This window comes from Mesoplodon densirostris, chromosome 17 (genome assembly GCF_025265405.1).
Source record: "Mesoplodon densirostris isolate mMesDen1 chromosome 17, mMesDen1 primary haplotype, whole genome shotgun sequence".
Classification (NCBI taxonomy): Eukaryota; Metazoa; Chordata; class Mammalia; order Artiodactyla; family Ziphiidae; genus Mesoplodon; species Mesoplodon densirostris.
This window is the reverse complement of record NC_082677.1, coordinates 1,257,751-1,281,593: the sequence shown is the minus strand read 5'-3', so window position 1 is coordinate 1,281,593 and position 23,843 is coordinate 1,257,751. Positions and strand designations below refer to the sequence as shown.

Here is a 23,843-nt window from a genome sequence, read left to right as displayed (position 1 = left end):
ATTTAAATGAAGATGAGGGAATTCCCTGGCGGTCCAGTGGTTAGGACCAATGCTTTCACTGCTGTGGCCCAGGGTTCAGTCCCTGTTTTGGGAACTAAGATCCTGCAAGCTGTGCAGCACAGCCAAAAATTTTTTTAAAATAATAAATGAAGATGAATCTGTGCCAAATGAATGAAGTCCAAATTGTAGAATTTCCCATTTCTTTATCAGAAACTTATGTTTGCATGTAATGATTTATTAATTAAAAAATAAATATTTTAAAACTTTTTGAGGGCTTTCCTGGTGGCACATTGGTTAAGAATCCACCTGCCAATGCAGGGGACACAGGTTCGAGCCCTGGTCTGGGAAGATCCCACAGGCTGCGGAGCAACTAAGCCCGTGTGCCACAACTACTGAAGCCCACGCGCCTAGAGCCCGTGCTCCGCAATAAGAGAAGTCACTGCAATGAGAAGCCTGCGCACCACAACAAAGAGTAGCCCGTGCTCGCCGCAACTAGAGAAAGCCCGCGCGCAGCAACAAAGACCCAACACAGCCAAAAATAATAATAAATACATTTTAAAAAAAACAAACTTTGAGATTCATCATGAGTAAGGAAAGACTAATAAACTTAAGTCTACTTTTTTCTCCATTCTTCAACAATTACTATGTGCCAGGCACATATGTTCTAGGCACTTGGGATATATCAATATACGGAAGAGACAAAGAGATCTGTCTTTGTAGAGTGTACTTTTGAGAAAGGGGAAACAAATAATAAACCTAATAAATAAGTAAAGTATATTGTATATCAGAAAGTAAATGCTGTGAGGAACAAGTAGAGCAGGGTAAGGGATTTAGCACATGTGTGGGGAGGGGGTGTGACGGCTGCAGCTTATAGCACCAAAGAGAGTGACCATGGCAGACCCCCGTAAGAAGATTAACTTTGAGCAAGACTTGAAGGAAGTTAGTGGACATCTGAGATAAGAATAGTTATGTGGGATTCCTCTGGCGTTCCAGTGGTGAAGACTCCACGCTTCCAATGCAGGGGGCATGGGTTCGATCCCTGGTCAGGGAACCAAGATCCCACATGCCACACGGCACGGGGTGGGGTGGGGTGGGGAAAGAACATTTATGCACCCAACAAAGGAGCACCTAAATATATAAAGCAGATATTAACAGAAGTAAAGGGAGAAATAGACAGCAAGACAATAATAGTAAGGGACTTTAATACCCCACTTTCATCAATGGATGAATCATCTAGACAGAAATGAAATAAAGAAACATTGGACTTAAATGACACTTTAGTCCAAATGGACTTAACAAATTTATACAGAACACTTCATCCAAAAGCAACAGAATACACGTTTTTCTCCAGTGCATATGGAACGTCCTCCATGATAGGTTACGTGTTAGGTCACAAAACAAGTCTTGCAAATTTAAGAATATTGAAATCATAGCAAGCATCTTTTCTAATTACAGTGATATGAAACTAGAAATCAATTCCAAGAAAAAAAACTGGAAAATTCACAAATATGTTTAGATTAAACATGCAACTGAACAACCAATGGATGAAAGAAGGAATCAAAAAATATCTTGAGACAAATGAAAATGGAAATACAACATAACAAAACACGTGGGATGCAGCAGAAGCAGTTCTAAGAGGGAAGTTCATAGAGATAAGCCTGTATTAAGAAGGAAGAAAGATCTCAGGTAACCTAATTTTACACTTCAAGGAGCTGGAAAAAGAGCAAAGCCTGAAGTTAGCGGCTTCCCTGGTTGTCCAGTGGTTAAGACTCCGTGCTTCCACTGCAGGGGGCTTGAGTTCGATCCCTGACTGGGAAACTAAGATCCCACATGCCATGCAGAGCGGCCAAAAATAAAATTTTTTAAATAGCCCTAAAAGGAAGGAATTAAAGATCAGAGTGAAAATAAATGGAACAGAAACTAAAAAGATAGTAGAAAAGATGAGTGAAACTAAGAGCTGTTTTTTGGGGTTTTTGTTTTGTTTAGTTTTGGCTGAGTTGGGTCTTCGTTGTTGCACACAGGCTTTCTCTAGTTGTGGTGAACGGGGGCTACTCCTTGTGGTGTGCAGGCTTCTCATTGTGGTGGCTTCTCTTGTGTGGAGCATGGGCTCTAGGTGTGCGGGCTTCAGTAGTTGTGGCACGCGGGCTCAGTCATTGTGGCACGCGGGCTCAGTAGTTGTGGCTCGCGGGCTGTAGAGCATAGGCTCAGTGGTTGCAGCGCACGGGCTTAGTTGCTCCACGGTATGTGGGATCTTCATGGACCAGGGATCGAACCCATGTCCCCTGCATTGGCAGGCAGATTCTTAACCACTGTGCCACCAGGGAAGTCCTCCTCTTTCATTTCTGATTTTGAGTCCTCTCTTTTTTTCTTGGTGAGACAAGGGAAAGGCCTGTCTATTCTGTTTATCTTTACAAGAAACCAGCTCTTAGGGCTTCCCTGGTGGTGCAACTAGAGAACCTAGAGAAAGCCCATGCACAGCAATGAAGATCTAACACAGCCAAAAATAAATATTAAAAAAAAAGACATTACAACTGATAAATACAAAGGATCAAAGAGATTTCTATGAACAATTATATGCCAAATAATTGGATAACCTAGAAAAAATGGATAAATTCCTCAAAACATACAACCTACCAAGACTAAATCATGAAGAAATAGAAAATCTGAACAGACTGATTAATAGTAAGGAGATTGGGCTTCCCTGGTGGCGCAGTGGTTGGGAGTCCACCTACCGATGCAGGGGACACGGGTTCGTGCCCCGGTCCGGGAAAATCCCACATGCAGCGGAGCGGCTGGGCCCATGGGCCATGGCCGCTGAGCCTGCGTGTCTGGAGCCTGTGCTCCACAATGGGAGAGGCCACAGCGGTGAGAGGCCCGAGTACCGCAAAAAAAAAATAGTAAGGAGATTGAATAAGTAATCAAAAACCTCCAAACAAACAGAAGTCCAGACCAGGTGGCTTCACAGGTGAAGAGTTAACACCTATCCTTCTCAGACTTCCCAAAAATGGAAGAGGGAACACTTCCAGACTCATTTTATAAGGTCAGTGTTACCGCAACAGTAAAACCAGACAAGGTCACCACAAGAAAATTACAGGCCAGTATCCCTGATGAACATAGATTTAAAAATCCTCAACAAAATATTAGCAAACCAAATTCAACAATACATTAAAAGGACCATACACTATGATCAAGTGGGATTTATTCCAGGGATGCAAGGATGGTTCAACATCTGCATATCAGTCAATGTGATACACCACATTAATAGAATGAAGGATAAAAATTATATGATCACCTCAATAGATGCAGAAAAAGCATTTGTCAAAATTCAGCATCCATTTATGATAAAAACTGTCAACAAAATGGATATAGAGGGAACGCACCTCAGCTTAATAAAGGCCATATGTTGACAAGCCTACAGCTAACATCATACTCAGTGGTGAAAAGCTGAAAGCTTTTCCTCTAATATCAGAAACAAGACAAGGTTGCCCATTCTCGCCACTTTTATTCAACGTAGTATCGAAAGTCTTAGCCAGCCAGGACAGTTAGGCAAGTAAAAGAAATAAAATGCATCCAGATAGGAAAGGAAGAAGTAAAACTGTCTCTATTTTCAAGTGACATATTAGAAAACCGTAGAGTCTACAAAAAACTGTTAGAACTAATAAAGTCAGTGACGTTGCAGGTTACAAAATCAATATACAAAAACCTGTTGCATCTCTATACACTAATAACAAAGTGTCAGAAAGAGAAGTTAAGAAAACAGTACTATTTACAATTGCCTCGAAAAGAATAAAATACCAGGGAATAATTGTAAACAAGGATATGAAAGATCTCTACACTGGAAAGTAGGAGACATTGATGACAGCAGATGAAGAAGAGACACAGATAAATGGAAAAGTAACCTGTGATTATGAATTGGAAGAATTCATATTGTTTAAAATGTCCATACTACCCACAGCAATCTACAGAGTCAGTGCGATCCCCATCAAAATTCCAATGCCATTGTTCACAGAAATAGAACAATCCTAAAATGTGTATAGAACCACAAAAGAGCCAAATAACCAAAACAGCCTTGAAGAAAAAGAACAAAGCTAGAGGCATCTCACTTCCTGATTTCAAATTATATTACACATCTGTAGTAACGAAAACAGTATGTTATTGGCATACAATCAGACACATAGATCAGTGGAATAGAATAAGAGAGCACAGAAATCAACCCATGCGCATATGACCAGTTAATTTATGACAAGGAACCAAGAAGATACAGTGGGGAAAGGACATTCTCTTCAGTACATGATGTTGGGAAACCTGGGCAGCCACATGCAAAAGAATGAAATTGAACCTCAGTCCTACATCATAGGCAAAAATCAATTCTAAATGGATTAAAGACTTGAACATGAGACCTGAAATCATAAATCTCCTAGAAGAAAATACACGTGGTAAGCTCCTTGACATCAGCCTTGGCAATGATTTTTTGGATTTGACATCAAATGCAAAAGCCACAGAAGCAAAACTAAACAAGTGGGACCATGTCACACTAGAAGCTTCTGCACAGAAAAGGAAATCATTAACAAAATGAAAAGGCAGCCTACTGAATGGAAGAAAATATTTGCAAATTATGTATCTGATAAGGAGTAATATTCAAAATATATAAAGAACTCATACAACTTAATAGCAAAAACAAAACAATCAGATTAAGAAATGATCAGAAGATCTGAATAGACATTTTTCCAATGAAGACATGCAGATGGTCAACAGACACATGAAAAGATGCTCAACATCACTAATCATCGGGGAAATGCAAACCAAAACCACAGCAAGATACCACCTCACACTTTTTAGAATGGCCATTATCAAAAAGACAAGAAATAACAAGGTTTGGCAAGGATGTGGAGAAAAGGGAGCCCTTGTGTGCTGTTGGAGGGAGTGTAAATTAGCGCGGCCATCATGGAGAATGGTACAGAGAGTCCTAAAAAAATTAAAATTAGAACTATTATACAATCCAGAAATTCCACTGCTGGGAGTATATCCAAAGGAAAGGAAGACACTAACTCAAAAAGATATTTGGGGCTTCCCTGGTGGCGCAGTGGTTGGGGGTCCACCTGCCGATGCGGGGGACGCGGGTTCGTGCCCCGGTCCGGGAGTGTCCCACATGCCACGGAGCGGCTGGGCCCGTGAGCCATGGCCGCTGAGCCTGCGTGTCTGGAGCCTGTGCTCCGCAACGGGAGAGGCCACAACAGTGAGAGGCCCGCATACTGCAAAAAAAAAAAAAAAAAAGAGATCTGCATCCCTGTGTTCATTGCAGCATCGTTTATAACAGCCAAGACCTGAAAACACTCTTAAGTTTACATTGGTGGATGAAGAAATTGTGGTATAAATATGCAACAGAATTTATACCGTTGCATAAATGGTATAAATTCTGCCATAGAACAAGAAGGAAATATTGCCGTTTTTGACAACTCAGATGGACCTTGAGGGCATTATAATAAAGGAATAAAGTCAGACATAGAAAGACAAATACCATATTATCTAACTCTTATGTGGAATAAAAAAAACACCCCATAGATACAAAGAACATTTTGGTGGTTGTCAGAGGTGTTGGGTGGGAGATGGGTGAAGTGGGAGAAGGTGGCAGAATAAGCCTGGGGCTGTGATGTACAACGTGGTGACTATGGCTAATAAGTCTATTTGAAAGTGTCTAAGAGTTAGGTCTTGAAAGATCTCCTCACAAGAAAAAAGTTTTTGTGACTCTGTGTGGTGATGGACGGTAACTATACTTATGGTAGTGATCCTTTTGCCATATAGACATACATGGAATCATTATGTTGAACTCCTGAAACTAAAATAACATTATATGTCAGTTACATCTGAATTTTTTTTACGAGTGACTGTGGTAGGCCTCAGTAAGAAGGTAAAGCTGAGCAAAGACTTGACGGGACTTAGTGGATACCTGAGAGAAGCGTGTCTCAAACAGAGGAGACATCTGACCTTTAGAGTAAAGGCCCAGAGGAGGAGCACCATGCCAGGCAGCTGGCAAGGCTGGAGTAGATAAGCAGGGGGAACAGGGGTCCAGGAGGCGGCCAGGGTTGCAGGGTCATTGCGGGCGTTGCAAGGGCCGTGGAATGGGGAGCAGGGGTAATGCCATCAGCCTTATTAAGGGTCCCTCTGGCTGCTGTGTGGAAAGTAGACTGGAGGGGAGGAGATGGCACCCCTTGGAAGGCTATTGCAGTACCATTGAGGCAGGTGAGAAATTATTAGATCTAGTTTTTAGAAACTACTCATCCAAAGTTTTTAAAAAGCTGTTTGCTAAAAAAATCAATTTTCTGCTTTCCTAGATACAAATCTCTGTTTTAAAAACTGTGGAAAGGTGTGTAAAGTGTACCCTAAACGTGCTTGGAGAGCGGAATGTTCTTCTGTGGTTTTTGAGAAAACGTCGTTGATGACCTTTAGAGAGCCACATCTTAGTGGTCCTTCCAAACATGAAAGGTTTATAACAATAGTGCGCAGGATAATTTTGTATAAAAAGTGGTTTCTTAATGCGTTGTCTCTATTTATACAAGCTTTGCCACAGGAAATCTACAGAGAGTTGTCCAAAGGTAAAATACCTCATTGCAGGCTTCCCTGGTGGCGCAGTGGTTGAGAATCCGCCTGCCAATGCAGGGGTCACAGGTTCGAGCCCTGGTCTGGGAAGATCCCACATGCCACGGAGCAACTAAGCCCGTGCGCCACAACTACTGAGCCTGTGCTCTAGAGCCCGTGAGCCACAACTACTGAGCGCATGTGCCGCAACTACGGAAGCCCACACGCCTACAGCCCATGCTCCGCGACAAGAGAAGCCACTGCAATGAGAAGCCCGTGCACTGCAACAAAGAGTAGCCCCCGCTCTCCACAACTAGAGAAAGCCCACATGGAGCAACGAAGACCCAACGCAGCCAAAAATAAATAAATTTTAAAAATTAAAAAAAAAATACATCATTGCCATGACATTCTTGCCATCTTTTTTGTGACATTGATAGTGAGTATGTATAGTACCCATTTGTTTCACAAGATGGGGAGATAGAAGAATCACTTGATGTATTTAAAAGGTATTGCGGTTACTCTGGAAGAGAAGAGAAGATAGATGTCAGAATCACCTAATGCTAAAAACCTTCCTGTTGGCCTGTAAACTGTTTAAATCAAGCAGGAGCCGCTCTTGTTCTGTGAGGCTGTGGTTGGCTGTGCAGCTTTGTTGTGAGAGCGAGTGCTTAAAGGCCTCCTTGTGATCCTCTTGCTAGAGACTGACTTCTTCTGGGTTAACACTTGCTTCTGTTGAGATGAATCTAGCTGTTAGAATGGGTAACAGAAGCTGTTTTCATTCACTAATGCCTTGTGGCAAATTGACAAACCAAAATCGGTGATGACCGAAACAGGCTCTGTAGGAAGGGAGCAAGGATTAAAGAGGGAGGAATGGAAGCAGCTGAAGGGATGACTGTGCAGTGGTGTTCCGAAGATACAGACTAGGGAAGTCCAAAGATAAATTTATCACAATCAGTTTCTGGTTATATAATTAAAACAAGCAAATAGTAGCGTAGGTGGAGAAAACCCTCATGTATCCTGGATGTTGGGGAAAGCTTGAATATATGTATAAAGTACAAAAGAAAAACGTTGGGTAAAAATGTCCATCTTTTTATTTATTACTGAAACTATTGCTAAAATTTAAGAGCAGTTTTTAAAGTGACTCTTTCTGACATGTTCTGTAAGCAAGCCCCTCTGATAATACCAATTCTCTGCTTTGGGAAATGTTGCTTTTGGATGTATTACCTAATTTATTTTTTTACTTCTCATATCTGGCAATTTTTTGGCGAATTCAGCAATCTTCAGGAAGAACCAAATTTGTAAGAGTATATTTTGGAGGTTGACTCTTCTGAAAAGTCAGTCTTCTTTTTTCTTCCCTCAGAATGAACTCTCAGATACACGTGCAAAATTCCACATACTTTTTCTATTCTTTGTGTCGACAATGTTCTTCATCAGCGTATTGTCACTTCTCAGCTACCACTGCTGGCTTGTTGGGAAAAACAGAACAACCATAGGTAAGTAGGTTAAAATAAAGCATAATTATTTAGGAAAATGGCCACAAATGAACATGAAGTCTAGAGAAGGACAAAAGATGATAAAGATAAAACAATTCTGTATTAAAATTAACTTGGACTGGATAGGAACAATGGCTGTTTAATAAACGTAAAGGTTCATAATTTTGAGAAGGTTGAGGAAGTAAGATTGACTTATATATTTTTTCAGTAGTGTGTTGTATATAAAAGTAGAGAACTGACTATATTTTATAAATTTTAATAAAAGCTGTTTCCTGCATTTGTTGTATCACTAATGTTAGCACTTATGTCCCTTTTTTGCTCATTTTTTTAAAATGAAAATATTGGGGAAGAATTCAGTAAGGTATTCCAATAATTGGACACACACTTCTTAAACAACAGTGGTGTGGCATTGCTCAGACTAAACCATTGGCATGTAAGCAGCAACACCAGCCATAACTGGAATATTGAGGTATTGGCTAACAAAATAGGGATCTGTCACAGTGTTTCGAAAGAAAGTTAAACACTCCCTGCTGTCTAAAGGAGAGTTGGACATACTTTAACATAGAAAGATGCAGACATTGTAGGGAGATTCTTAGGTACTTTTACATTTGGATCACTTTAATCTCATGTCTTATGGAGTCCTGTAAAATAGGACGGGCTTCCAGGGTAAGGGTTTGGTGCCCCGCCTTTCCCAGCTCACTCTGCTGTTGCACTCTCCTCCAGTTCCCATGCCTTCATCCCTTTTCCATGTGAATAAGCTTCCTTATGTCAATTAATTTATCATCGTCACAGAATATCCTGTCATCTCTTCACCTTTAACCCGAGGTCACAGAAGGCAGCCCACATGCAAAGCCTAGCTCTTCAGACCTCCCAAGCAGCTGGACACTGAGAGATTTCACACAGAAAAGGAGATTTCTTCTTTTCAAAACTGACGACTCTGGTGGCCCTATTTTCCCACCTGGTGTCATTCGGTAGGAGCTCAGTAGTGGCCGACTGCTTCGGTGGCCACGAGCATTTAATTGGCCATGGTTCCCACCCTGCTTCACTTGTTTCCCACCCAAACCCTGTAGGTGTCTGAGAGGTGAGTGCTTCCTGGGAAACACATTATTCTCTTAAAAACAATCTTTTTCAAACGTTTTTACCAGTGATTACAGTAAGAAATGCATCATTTTATATCACTACCTAGTGCATGCACACCCATTTATAAAATGATGTAATTAGAATAAGCAAAATCTTCGTAAAACATCATTAATGTCTACTATGTCCAATGTACTCTGATACTTTCTGTTCTAGATCTTTAGAAAGAAATGCTGGTTTCAAAGCACTGAATTGATTCTACAGCGTCTTCAGATGTCTAAACCCACACTTTGAAAAACCTTCCCCTAACACACCACTCCCCGCACACCCTGGTGTTACCCAGCTCTCCACTGCTGCTTCCAGATGTCCTCTGGGGCGTCACTGGTACCTTTCTCATAGCTGTCCCCGCCCTACCTTGACTCATTTCTCATGTTGCAGAGTTTCTATCAATACGTTCAAACTGCTGCTGTCAACCCAGACAGGCTGGGTGGCCTCTTTGATCCTGATAGCCAGTCATTCCTGTACCCAAACACTGAACCTTTCATCACTGGACACTGAAGAGGTCTCACATTTTCACCTTGAAGTCTCCATTCCCTGAGCACAGTCTTTATGTGTTCAGCTCTCCCTTTCCGTGTTCCAGCGTGCGCCCTTTTTAGCTTACTGAGTCCTCCACACTCCACCACTTTTCTCCCACGTTTCTTTCCCTTCTGGTTTTGTTTCTCACCCTTCCATTCTAGATCCCATAATAAATGCCCTCAAGCTCCCAGCAGCACCCTCGCACTACACATGCCCCAAGTGCCTCTTCTCCCACGACGCCCTTGCCAGTCCCTGACCCAGGTTATTCCAGCAATGCGTTCTTCTCCCAGTGCGATGGGGCTGGAGAGAGCTGGTGAAGGCCGTCTCGCTCCCACAGCGGTGGTCACAACTACAGATTCAAAGTCTCAGACCTTACTTAGGCCCTCAGCTCTGTTTGGCAGTAATATCATGTGTTTCTGATCAGGTTTGCCACCTTATTACCCACAATAGGTATTCCAGCCTTTCATCATTCTCCCTAATTTCCTTACCTATTTTGTGAATGCTTCATAGAAAAATTAGAAGTTGTCACAAGTAAATTCTTATCGTCTCACCTTTATAACCTCACACAAACATTTCTACTTTCAAACCCATCACTGTCACCCTCTTTCTAATTTCTGCGGACACGATGTCTTTTCTGGTATCTATGGTTAATCTTTAGAACCTTTTCTAAAGGCCATCCCATTTCTTCTAGAACTTTCTTCCATCAGTTTTTACTTCACTTTTCTGTGTCATCAACCTTTCCCAATCCATCTCTCCCTGGCTCCTTCTTATCCATAGCTTATAAAACATTCTGAAATGCATTTTGTCTTTAAACAGAGATCCTAGGCTCTGGCCGCCATCAGCTTCCTCACTTGTTATTATTCATAGCTCAGGATCGAGCTCAGGCGTTACCTCCTGCATATTTCACCTTCCTTGGCCACCACCCCACATGTATCCGTATCACACTGTCATTCTGATAGACTTTTGTTAGACTGTGGGTTCTTTGATCAGAATTTCATCTACTTTACCTTGGGATCCCAAAACCTGGTGCTTTGCCATAGGCATGTAGTAGGAAGTTGATAAATAATGAATGAGTGAAGTTGCAAGAGATAGAATATTAAAAAAAAAAAGAAGAAAAAGAAAAAGGCTAAGGTGTATTGAACATTCTTCAGTCGATTTTCCTTAATATCACACAACTATTTTGACATTTTCATTTTATAAGGGTGATGAAATATTCAAGAGGTTATATTTTTTCCCAAAAAAGTTTAAAAAGAAAAAAATTGGTATTTCCTTCCCTCCTATAATTTTCGAATAGATTAACTCTTCTTTTTTGTAATATATATCTGTAACAGAATCATTCCGTGCACCCACATTTTCATATGGACCTGATGGAAACGGTTTCTCACTTGGATGCAGTAAAAATTGGAGACAAGTCTTTGGTGATGAAAAGAAATATTGGCTACTTCCAATATTTTCAAGGTAGTTTATAAAATGCACGTCTCAGAAATTATGGAACCTGTGATAATCTCTGTCTCTCTGATTAAGTGATTCAGAGAATATAGTATATTATGACATTATGAGCCTTAAGAATGAAAACTCAGAATATCTTGATTACATGAAGTATTTTATTTTTCATGTTTTTTATAAGGGTGAAGGAGAGTTTGGGCATATATTTGAATGAGAAAAAAAGATGATTCATAGAAAATAAGAATCACTCTTTTTTTTTCAAAATGAAAATAAGTTTGTGAAGTAAAGAATCATAAGAATTTATATTTATTAGCCATATCTTCAAAGATTTCCAATACAGGTTATGTATTCTGTTGTGTCTTAAATCAAAGAAGACCCAACACATAATGCAGTTTTTACCTGCATTTAAATTTAAATGGGAATATATGCTCAAGATGATTCATAATTTCCTTTTCTCCCAAATTCTCAGCCATCCTAGGCCATCTATATACCAAAAGTCATTATAGAGAAGGAAAAAGTATTTGAAATTCAAGTACCATATTTGTAAGTGTTGTGGGGTTTTTTCCTTTTTTCCCTTAACAGGGAACTGTATTGCTTGTTATTTTGTCTGAAAATGACATATTTGCATTCTTTTTTTTTTTTTTGGCCACGCCACATGGGATCTTAGTTCCCTGACCAGAGCTTGAACCCAGGCCCCAGCAGTGAAAGGTCAAATTCCTAACCATTGGATGGCCAGGGAATTCCCAATTGCCTTCATTTTTGAAAGACATTTTGCTTGGTATAGAATTGTAGATGCTGCTTGCATTTTTTCTGATAAGAAGTTTGTGGATATTATGTTTATTATTATTTCTGTAATACGACATTTTTCTCTGGCCGCTTTTAAGATTTTGTTTATCACTAGTTTCTTGCAATTTGATTATGACATGCCTGGTGTCGTTTGCTTCATGACTCTCGTGCTTAGGATCGTTGAGCTTCTTGGATCTGTACTTTTTAAACTTTCATCAGATTTGGAAAGTCCTTTTAACCACTGTCTCTTCAGGTATTTCTTCTGTCGCCTCCCTCCCCTCGTCCCTGCAGGGACCCCAGCTACATGTCTGTGGCTCCTCGGGAGGCTCCGCCACGGCTCACTGGTGGCTACTCACCTTCTGTTCAGTCTTTTTCCTGAGTTTCATCTTCAAGTACGCCAGTCTCTTCTGTGAGCTTTATCTGTTGTCTCTTATATTCAGGTGTTTCCACTGCGACTGGTTGGAACATAGACTATTATTTTTAAAGGTTATTTTCTCTAAACAGAAATTTCAATGTTGGCAGTTGGGTTTGTTTGTTTGTTTTTTGCGGTACGCGGGCCTCTCACTGTTGTGGCCTCTCCCGTTGCGGAGCACAGGCTCCGGATGCGCAGGCTCAGCGGCCATGGCTCACGGGCCCAGCCGCTCCGCGGCATGTGGGATCTTCCCGGACCGGGGCACGAACCCGCGTCCCCTGCATCGGCAGGCGGACTCTCAACCACTGCGCCACCAGGGGAGCCCGGCAGTTGGGTTTTTTGTCTTTGTTTTTTTTTCCCCTTCTTTGAAGATGTTGTTCCATTATCATCTGCCTTGTGTTGTTTGTATCAATAAATCAGCCTCTCTTATCTTTATTCCACTGTTTGTACAGGCACACCTCAGAGATTATTGCAGGTTTGGTTCCAGACCACCACAATAAAGCAAATATCATAGTAAAGAGAGTCATACGAACTTTTTGGTTTCCCAGTGCATATAACAGTCTATAACCATAGACTGTTAAGTGTTCAAGAGCATTATGTCTAAAAAAAAAAAACAATGTACATACTTTGATTTAAAAATACTTTATTGCTAAAAACTGCTAATTGTTATCTGAGCCTTCAGCAAGTCATAATCTTTTTGCTGGTGGAGGGTTTGAAATATTGTGAGAATTGCCAAAATATGACACAGAGACGCAAAGTGAGCAAATGCCCTTGGAAAAATGGCACCGATAGACTTGCTCAATGTAGGGTTGCCTCAAACCTTTAATTTATAAAAATCACAGTATCTGCAAAGCACAGTAAAATGAAACACAATGAAATGAGGTATGCTTGTAAATTACTATGTCTATTTTTCCCCTGTGGCTACTTTTAAGATTTTATCTTTATCACTGGTTTTAAGTAGTCTGATGATGATGTTCCTTAGTATGGTTTGCCTTGTGTTTATCCTCTTTGGAGTTCATTATGGCTGCGTTGGGTCTTCGTTGCTGTGCGCAGGCCTTCTCTAGTTGCAGCGAGCAGGGGCTACTCTTTGTTGCGGTGTGCAGGCTTCTCATTTAGTGGCTTCTCTTTGTTGCGGAGCACATGCTCTAGGCACACGGCTTGCAGTAGTTGTGGCACATGGGCTCAGTAGTTGTGGCATACGGGCTCAGTAGTTGTGGCTCGTGGGCTCCAGAGCGCAGGCTCAGTAGTTGTGGCGCACGGGCTTTGTTGCTCCATGGCATGTGGGATCTTCCCGGACCAGGGCTCTAACCTGTGTTCCCTGCATTGGCAGGAGGATCTTAACCACTGTGACACCAGGGAAGTCCAATCTGAATAATTTTGAAATAATTTTCAATTGTTTTTTCTGCCTGCTTCCTATTCCTGTGCCCCTCCCCCACTAGCTTTTCAGGTTCTCTTAAATATATGTCATGACCCGCTGGTCATTGCTGTTGTCCCTCCCTTCTCCCCCTCCATCTTTTTTCTCTCTTGGCTTCAAATTGGATCGTTTCTATTGTTACATCTGTGAGTTCACTTATCTTTTCTTCTGTAATGTCTACTGTTAAGCTCATCCAGTGAATTTCTTATTTCAGATATTATATTTTTCAGCTCCAGAAGTTGTTTGGTTCTTTTTTTATATCTTACATTTCTTTTTTCTTTATATCCACTTTTTCCAGTTAATTCATGGACATATTTGTAATCACTGTTTTAATGTCTTTGTTTCAAGTGTTCATGGTCATTTCTAAATCTTTTCTATTGACTTTTTTTCCTCTCAGTTGTGATCACATTTTCCTGCTTTTTATGCTAGTAATTTTTGATTGGATGGTGGACATTTTGAATTCTGAGTGTTTAAATTTTGTCTCCGTTTAAAGAATGTTGAATTTTGTTTTGGCAGACTTCTGTTTCAACTTAGTCCTCCTTGCTTAAACCTTTGGTTGGGTGTAGGTAGCATTTTCTCTAGGGCAAGTTTATTCTTACCGCAAATGTGAGAGCCTGGTTTATTCCTACCGCAAAGGTGAGAGCCTGCTGTGGTCTCTGCCATATCCACATGTTCAGTGAGGTCTCTCTACTCTGGCAGGTCGAATGCAAATGGCTTCCAGTGCTGTGCAGGCTCTGAATTGTTCATCTTACACTCCCCAGTTGTTCTTTCCCCAGATTCACATGTGTGGCTTAGTATTCATCAGAAGGCTCAAGTAAAACCCTGTGCAGATTTCTGTAGCCCTTTCTCTGCACATACCCCTCTTCCTCAGCTCTGTCCGACAGAAGCAAGCCTCCTCATCTTCTCGAAACTCCCATCTCTCTCACCTTAATTCAGTGAGACCACCTTGCTCTGCACATCCCCCTGTTGGTGCTCAAGTTCTGGCAGAAGCTGCAACTCCTTGGTTGGTTTCTCTTCTTTCAGACACCACAGTTCTGTGCTGCCTGTTTTGAAAAGAGTTGTTGTATGTACTGTTCAACAGGAGGTCAAATGTACCAGTCAGTCCATCTTGGCTGGAAGTGGAATTCCCTGCGGTACACAGTTTTGATGTTTCTAGAATGTGGAAGGCATAGCTGTACTTTCTTTTAAGTTGTGAACTTCTTGAAGGCAGAGATTTTCTTTTCTTTTGTTCAGTGGTATACCCCTAGCACTTCAAATGGTACTCGGAACATCCAGTATACTTTCATTTAATGAATGTTGTTGAATAAATAAATATGTGGAACTTACATCTTGAATTTCAGTTTGAGCATTTATGATATCTTAAATGATTGTGATAAGCAGTCAGTTACCCAAATATTTGAATATGTATGTTTATCATGACTTTAATAGACATGATCATTTTAATAGTCATGGAAGATACTGTTTTTAACTATATGTAAATTATAAAAGAAAAAGACATATTTCCTCAGTGGAGTCTAATAACCCTCTAAATTAGAAATCTTAGAAATCGTTCTCTGAAATGACAAGTTGTGATAATTTTATACCATGCCTCTGGAAAATAGGTGTTAAATTTGACCACTTTGATTTAACTGAACATGATTAAATTATTACTGATATTTTTCATTATGCAGTCAGGGTGATGGCTGCAGTTTTCCGACTCGTCTCGTGGGGACGGATCCAGAACAAGCTTCTGTTTCAAACCACAGTGAAAATACCAGAAGGTGTGCTTCTTGTCATTAAGTTTTTCAGAATTCATTATAGAGCAAACTGTGTGTGTGTGTGTGTGTGTTATACATAGATAAATACAGTAGTAATGTAGCAAGCCAGCATAGATAAAGAGAAATTCTATTCAGTTTTTTTTAACTGAGGGTTAAAATGTGGATATAGCTGATATGCTCAGGATAACCATATTTTTTATCATTCAAACCAGAACACCTTTGAGAGTAAGAAAGTGAACGCTTGCTATTAGTAGTTGAAGCAGGACAGTCTCATGTCACTGGACGCGTCTGGCAGGGTAGGAAGCACGGCTACCCTGCCTGCGCTGCGTCTTCCTAGAAACGAAGACTCTTTCAAGATTTGATTATGTTGGTTTATATCAGTTATATTTTCAAAGAAGTTAGTCATTGTACTATTCACCATTTTATTTTGATAAACAGATTGTAACTGCAGCGTGAAAATAATATTAATGAGGATTCAAAAATACAAAATTTTTCTTCTTCGTCTTAGAGGATATTTTCTCAGAGTTTGTATGGCGAGCACACTGATTCATAAATTCAGAGAAATAGTTCATTTTAAATGAAATTTTAAAGGAGATAGAGATGCTTCTGTCAAAGTGAAACACTTGAAACCTACTTACTACAGAAATAAGTTGTGGGGGAGGAGGGATTATAAATTCCAAGCTAGGGGCTTAGTTTTGGAAGAACATAGGCCTTAGAACCTAGGACCTCAGAGCTCGAGGAAGTTACTTCAACTGTCCCAGCCTCAGCTGCCAGCTCCATGAGAGGAGGATTTGCACTCCCTTCGGGGGTTATTGTGAAGATTGCGATGGCGTGTAGAAAGCACCCAGCACAGCGTTTGCCCATAGTGGGTCCCCAACAATACTAGTTCCCTTTTCCGCCTTCTTTTTTTCCTCCATTCCCTCCCTCCCTGGATGTCTTAGCTAGAAAACTAAGTCTACGCTAAATCACTAAATCATTTTTTCCCCTTAGATCTATACTGCAGAGGTAGAAAGCAGAAAACTTGGGAAATGACAGGTAATCTTTTTGTCCTGGCCACAGACGTAGATCCTCACCTGTCCTTGTGCTACCTTATGGCTCTTGATTAACATGTTAAAAGTGTTTCAGATTGGCCTCTGAAGCTGTTTTTCTTTTATCTAATTGTTTTCATTGGCAGTGCTGAGTACAAATTCTTGGGTCTAGAGAGCCATTTAATGCGGGGGGGTTGGGGGCACATTTTCTCTTGAAGATGGAGTTTTTACGGAGTGCTGAGATTTCATGAGTTGCCCTCACATTTAGGAGAAGGAATACTAATTTGCTTCTTATTAATTAAGTATCATTAATTGAGCATTAGACTATTTACTAAATTATTTGCTCCTCTTTCAGTATTGGCTCAAATCCACCCTTTCCTATCAAACCGCTTAGTGAATCAAAAAACCGCTTGTTGGACAGTGAATCTCAGTGGCTAGAGAATGGATCTGAAGAAGGTGTTATCAGACCAGGTAATGCTCGTCATCTGAAAACATTGCTTTGTCTGGTTAAAATGAAAATCACCAGGTTTAATAAATGTGGAAAAAGTAAAATACACTATGTGCTATTTTAAAATACTAAAATATTTGAAACTTTTTAATAAAATATCTTATACGTGGGCCGTTAGCGTTTACTGGTAGCTTTCACGGAGGCGAAGGGTGAGTGAGGAAGTGTAGTGGCTGCTGCTGTGTTTTTTTCTGTTCATGATTTTGTTTTTCCTTGTTGTTACCCAGCCATGTATTTTGTCACCTCAGATGTAGACAATTCTTTTGGCATAATATTTTGGATAATGCTTAAACAAGGTTATCCTTTGGGGTCATAGCTTTTGCTTATTTGAAAATAATTTTGAAATGCCTTGTACTCTTTGGCTGTCTTGTCTTAGTATAAAAAGAGTGCACTGAATGTATTTGAAACATGGTGACTTTATCATTTCATGAATTGTGGTACATTATACAACAGTTGATAAGATAGAAGTGCGCTTTTGAATCAGGCCTCGGTTTATAATATAGTCTGGCCGCTCGCTAGCATTACAGCTTCAATCACATCTGTGGTTCTTAATACTAGTAATAACATTCTTCTTGCACTGTAGGAAGATGGTTTGGTACTAACTCTAGGAAATAACCTAAAACTTGAAAGCTTGCTGTCACAATTTCTGATTTGTTGTTAATTGTCATTTTGGCTTTCAGTAGCATTTCAATTCTCTTAAATTAGTTTCATTGAGACCTTCATTCAGGGGACTTACCTGGTGGCCCAGGGGTTAGGAATCCACCTGCCAATGCAGGGGACACAGGTTCGAGCCCTGGTCCAGGAGGATCCCACATGCCATGGAGCAACTGAGCCTATGTGCTGCAGCTGCTGGGCCTGTGCTCTGGAGCCCGCGAGCCACAACTACTGAGCCCGCATGCCACAACTACTGAAGCCCATGTGCCTGGAGCCCGTGCTCCGCAACGAGAGGCCACTGCACTGAGAAGCCCGTGCACCACAACAAAGACCCAACACAGCCAAAAATAAATAAAATAAATATTTTTAAAAAGACCTTCATTCAGGTCATTAGACCCTCGTATAAAATCAAGGGGAAAATCCATTTGTGGACTTGAAAGTATTGCTCCTGAACATCTTTAGAGCCAATGGACGTTTTTACAAAGATAAGCATAAAACCAGACTTTCAGATTTTAGCACTGCTTTCCTTCCTTCTGGGTTCTAACAGAAGGCAAATGGTTGGCACCAGAAGCCTATTTAGTGCTTACATAATACTTGCTTTTACTGTAATCATCAATTTTACCATTTAGCCAGAAACTTAATATTTCTTTTTTTGTCATGTCATATATAATTATGTGCTTACAGGGACAAATAACCATGTAACAGTGGCAATAGAAAATTGAGTATCACTTGTTCATAACTAACCAGTTGAATAAGAGCAAGGTAAGACAGTATAAAGGTAATTTCTCCAAAAATTAGTTTATTTGCATGTCATCATCTCAAAACAATTTGCAATTCCGTCTTTTTTACTCTTTCCATTATGTCAGCAAAATCAGGTAGTTCAGGAGAGATTGGAAGGTAACATCTGCCTAACTCCCATTTTTCTGACCACTCCTAGCATGATCTTACCGGATATTTGTTGGTAGATTAATGAGGAAACTAGTAAAAATTGTTAGGATTGGTATATGGACAACTAACCTTTTCACTGAACGGTACCTTATTAGTTTAAGGAAAAAAGGTGACTTTTGCCCACTACTGAAGAAATTTGATCCAGACAAGAGTGACTAAGAGTAAAGAGTGAAAAAAAGAGTTAAGAGGTTCACGATGTTCTTTACGTGGTCAAAGATACAGCAGAAGAGCGGTTCACTGTAGCCGCGTACATGGATCAGAGGTGCCTTCCCTGCGCGCCCAGAGGTAGTAGCCAGAGGACGTTGATTGAAGTAGGAATAGCAGCCCTTCCCGGTGGACCAGCAGGAGCAGTGAGGGCAGTGCTAACACGGACACTGAACCGCAGGGATGTAGTGAACTCTCCTGCTGCTGAAAAACAGAGAAGACAGCTGTACACGTTCAGGTCAGAAGCTAAGCTCACTGGCTCAGCAGCATCATGCGCAGCTATTAGAGTTTTGAAAACCTACGTGTAGTGTTTCTTGGTTACCTGTTGCTACCTAGCAAGTTATCACACACTTAGCAGCTTAAGACAAGCCACCTTTATTACCTCAGTTGCTCTGTTCTCATCTGTAGTCTCATCTAGGGGACATCTGCTTCCTTGCTTGGTGTTTGTCATTAGCATTCAGTTCCTTACAAGGACCTGGAGTCCATGTCCAAGTCACAGCCAGAGCCTAAGACTCAGAGAGCATCAGAAACAGCCCCTGGTGGGGCTCCGGGCAGGCAGAGGGCAGCAGGAGCTGCAGGCGGTGATCACGGGTCACTGGCAGCCCCACCCCAGAGCTGGTCCTCAGACAGGGCTCCCAGGTCTTGGCTCCGGGCGTCTTCTCAGTGTAGGCGGAATAATGGCTGATGCTCGTGGTGGTTGAGAATCCTCACTGAAATTCCCATAAACTTCTGATAGCAGTCTTCTCAGATGATGCCCAAGTTAACACTAAGGGAAAAGTGTAAGGATCTGCCTCTGTTAAAATAAATGCTCACTTAATGGCTTCAGGGAAAGTCAGTGATCTGTCCCTTATTTACGGCATCTAAAAACCTTTATTATTATTAGAATATTAGTATTAAAGTATTTCTTTCCTTTTGTGTTGTATTAGCAGCTTTATACCTTAGTCCAAAGAACTATTTAATAAATCTTATTTTCAGAAATATAAAATCAAGTTTTAATCAATAATTCCATTGTTTCTGGTTTTATAGGTCTGTAAAAACATTATGGACTGAATATTTTCAGTTTTATACGCAAGATGATGATCAGTGGAATTAAATAATTGAAGTATAGATGAAGATATATTTTTTAAAAAAGGAAACCTTTGTACAGATTGTTGGATCCACAGAAGCACTACTTCAGAGCTGGAAGATGCCTTAATCTTAAATGAGCCCATCTGTTCAACACTGACTTACAGTTACAAAAGTGACTTAATTTTACTTTGGAAATAACATTTACTCATAACAACGTATTATGATATGCTATAATATGAGCTGTCAGGTCACATGTTAACATGGCGTATGTATTCTTTTGATACCTGAGTTACATTATTAGAGTTCTTAGTATCCATATAAATTTTCACTCCAGAAACACAAGGTAAAAACTTGTTTTAAGTGAAGTACATCTAGGTCAGTATGGTGGCTGAAAGTGCTTGCACTGTGTAAGAAAAAGAAAAGAATTGCTTTAAAAACAACTTGTTTGCTAATTTATAGTTACTGTTTTATACTTTTCAACATTTTTACTAAAGATTTTTTTTTATTGTTGGCTATAAAGTAACACTCAGAAGGATTTAGATACCTAATCATTTAAAACATGGAGCATATTTGTATAATTCATTGAAGGCTTAGTTCTAAGCATTAATTAAACCATGTGCAGTGTTGTGCCCAAGGCTTAAAGAAAATTTGGCAGCATAAGAAATTATCTTGTTTCTGCTTTCAATATACTCTTCTGTTGAACTTTCATGGGTATTTATACAGGTAGGGAAACAAAGGTTACGTGTGCTATAGAAATACTGGACACAGTAGGATTGGGTAGAAGTGGCTAGAAGAAAAATAAAGCAAAAGACAAGCTACAGAAAGCTGTTCAAGTATGTTCTCAGAGTGCTGCCTGCTGCTGAGTTGACTTTCAAATTTCAATTTAGGTAATGACTGAAATTTGCTTTGAAACTTTTTAACAGTAATCCTATAATAGCTTAAACAGCAACATAAAAGACAATTTGAACTAGGGTAAAACTGTTTAGCCTAACACTGCTCTCAAGAAGGAAATTCTCACTTGAGTTGTCATTCAAAACTTCCATTCTCTGAGAGGCGGATTCCACTCTTACATCTGACTTCCTAACAGCAACCCCTTTCTGCCTAGACACTTATCCCCCTTTTCCAATCCAATCTAAGTGACAGGGATAGTTGCATTAATTCTAAAGAAAAATAGTGTCCTATAGCGGAGAAACAATATACAGATGTCACTCCTCCTTTATACTCTGCTTAGTCAGCCACACACAAGCTAAAATGACTGACTGCTTCCAGTAGTGGATGGAGATCAGTTTTAACCAGCGTCTGTAAAAACATGTTATAGTTTCCTTGTCTATAAAATGGGGTTGGGGAGAGGGGTGTTAAGAATGATTTCGACTGGGCGACCTTTAACATTCTTCAGTTTCTAATTTTGCACAATACCTTACTTAACATTCATCCAACAGGTATATTTGGAGTTGTCTTCTGGACGCCAAACAATATACTAGGGATAGCTCTATAATCTCCTAATGTAGCATAAATTTTATAGCCTACTATTCCAGGTTTATAATTTATAGGATTTGTTTAATTCCATGGGCTATATTAATATTAGATGTTAAAAGCAAGTAATTTTTTTCCCCTTTGAACTAGAGGAATGAGTTAGCTTTGAAAATAGTTTGGAATACTATAATACAGTTTCTACCTTTATTTCAACGCTGTAGTCTTAATAATCTTGATTCTAGAAAACTTATGAGAGTTAAGGGATATCGATTTACCAACCAGAAACATCACTTCAGTTTGGCAGTTTGAGTATTATAAGGAAGTAGTAAATGTTTAAACATAAGTGACTGCTTTCAGAAATGTCCTGGTACTTCTTGTGGGTATTTTTACATTCAGGTCAAAGGATTTGCATGCACCTGATTAACAACTGAGGAAGCTTAATTTTCCCTTTAACCTATTTGGGTGCTCTTGTGGTGTTTTTCAGTTCTTTCAGTATGTTAACATCATCTTAATAGCATTAGTAAACACCTTTTCAGGAATTTTCAGCTAAAGCCTTTTAATTTAGTTACCTTTGGTTTAATTAATTTATGGCCAACATTTGCCACGTTCTAAATATTTGGCTTCGTTTAGTTGTACATATTAATGACTGGCAAGGGCCTACACGTGGTGGGAATCAGGAAAAGGTTGACTCTTCGGTATTTCTCTGGGATTGATTAATGCTGCCAACCTTTGCGGAGAAATGGTCAAAATGAAGCCCTGTCAAAATTTATTAGTACTGTCTTTGTTCCTTCAAACACTTGAACAGTTGTGATAATATTTAAGGAAAATAAAAGTTGAATTTCAGGTCTTGCCATTGCCATTAAAAACAAATTAGACAGGAAACTTGGTTTTATGTGGGTACAAACTTACTTGAATATTCAGTACCTGAGGCATCTGACCACTGTCACTGTGCCAAACCAAAGAGCAGCTACAGCTTAGTGGTCACTGAACTTGCACCGCTTACCTAGTATAGTTTCATCTTTGCATATGGATGATTTTTTTAAATCCTTTTACAGATTTAGTGGTTATGATCCGAAGTGTCATAAGTTAATTTAACTTAGTTTAAATCAAATATGCAATGTTTACTTGAATTTATTTCTATTAATAGCAGATTTTGACTGTAGGATTTTCAGATTTTCAGTCATGTGAGATTTCCTTTCAGTCATCTTTAAAGCAGATGCATATTAAGGGCTTAGTGTTAGGATCTGCATATTTGGGGCGCTGATAAGACAACTGACTTACAAATATGTTTTGCTTACATTTTGTTCTAGGACTAGCACTGCTATCAATGGAAAGTATTTTTAACTAATCTGTTAGAGAAATTAACCATATTTTTGCATTTCAGCCAAAATAAAGACCGTTATCTCATATTCTGTAAGATACAGCGAATATGTAAATCTAAAATTCATGTGTTTCTTATGATCTGAACTATATTTTCCAACTTAAATTAAAAATGCAAGATAGATTCAGCAAGGTCCATATTTTTCTAACGACTTCACTTTATATTATTTTGTTGAGTTGCATAAAGCAAGGAATTGTATTTGTATTAATAGCTTCAGAAAGCTGTTGAGTTTATCACATTTGTACATGATTGCAGGTTAGTCTATGCCCATTTACAGAAAAGGTGGACACTATTTCAAAGTGATCTTTAATATGTTTTTATATAAACAAATTTGAAATACAGTTTACTTTGGTTGTTTTTACATATGTCCTGTAAATCCTGTATTTGTTTTTCTTAAGTGTAACCCTGGACCATGACTTAATGTTATCTTTGCTTTATCTTTTGGGTGGCCTAACCTATATTAACATGAAGGCTGAACATTTCAAAACTTGTTTTTCCAAAAATCATAATAATGATTACTTAATAAATAAATAAAGTCCTGTATTTGAACAGCTGCTGTTGTTGTTGTTAGGGGATGACTGTTGCTTTAGTCACCTGGCAGGTGTGGCAAGGTACAGTGTTGCCTTGGGAAAGCGATGGGGCTGATCCTTAGGGCAGCCACGGGGACTACCTGAGTGCGACGACACTGTGGTCTACCTACGCCAGAGCACACGAGGCTTTATCAAAAAGGTTTTAATTTAGCTTTTATTGAACAATTTTCAATTGTCCCCTTCATCAAACCTAAGAACTTCCGTTCTTTGAAAGGCATTCTGTTAAAAGAATGAAAAGTCGAACACTGGAAAAAGAATACCTGAAAAAGGACTCATATCCAAAGTACATAAATCATCCTTAAATTTCAATATTGAGGTGACAACCTGATTTTTTTAAAATACACTTGTTTGTTTGGTTTGTTTTTTGGCTGCGCCGCCTGGCTTAAAGGGTCTTAGTTCCGGGGGAAGTCCTCCAAAATAGACGATGTCCAATTGTCCACTTTTAGGAGCAAATCTCA

At 39.7% G+C, this 23,843-nt stretch overlaps 1 protein-coding gene across 4 annotated transcripts in view; it reads left to right on the top strand.

Annotated features, from left to right (window-relative positions):
* The window catches only part of ZDHHC20 (zinc finger DHHC-type palmitoyltransferase 20), a 74,142-nt gene extending 50,798 nt beyond the window's left edge, over positions 1 to 23,344 (top strand). For 2 of the 4 annotated variants that reach the window (XM_060079846.1, XM_060079849.1), the window contains 6 exons: positions 7,934 to 8,066; positions 11,051 to 11,177; positions 15,448 to 15,537; positions 16,918 to 17,033; positions 18,406 to 18,483; positions 19,900 to 23,344. In XM_060079846.1, coding sequence (XP_059935829.1) covers positions 7,934 to 8,066; positions 11,051 to 11,177; positions 15,448 to 15,537; positions 16,918 to 17,033; positions 18,406 to 18,443 — 504 coding nt within the window. In that variant the 3' untranslated portion in view covers positions 18,444 to 18,483; positions 19,900 to 23,344. Of the gene's footprint in view, positions 1 to 7,933; positions 8,067 to 11,050; positions 11,178 to 15,447; positions 15,538 to 16,524; positions 16,570 to 16,917; positions 17,034 to 18,405; positions 18,484 to 19,899 lie in introns of those variants that run through there. The other 2 variants (XM_060079847.1, XM_060079848.1) reach the window with 2 other exon arrangements.
* The last annotated feature ends 499 nt before the right edge of the window (positions 23,345 to 23,843 follow it).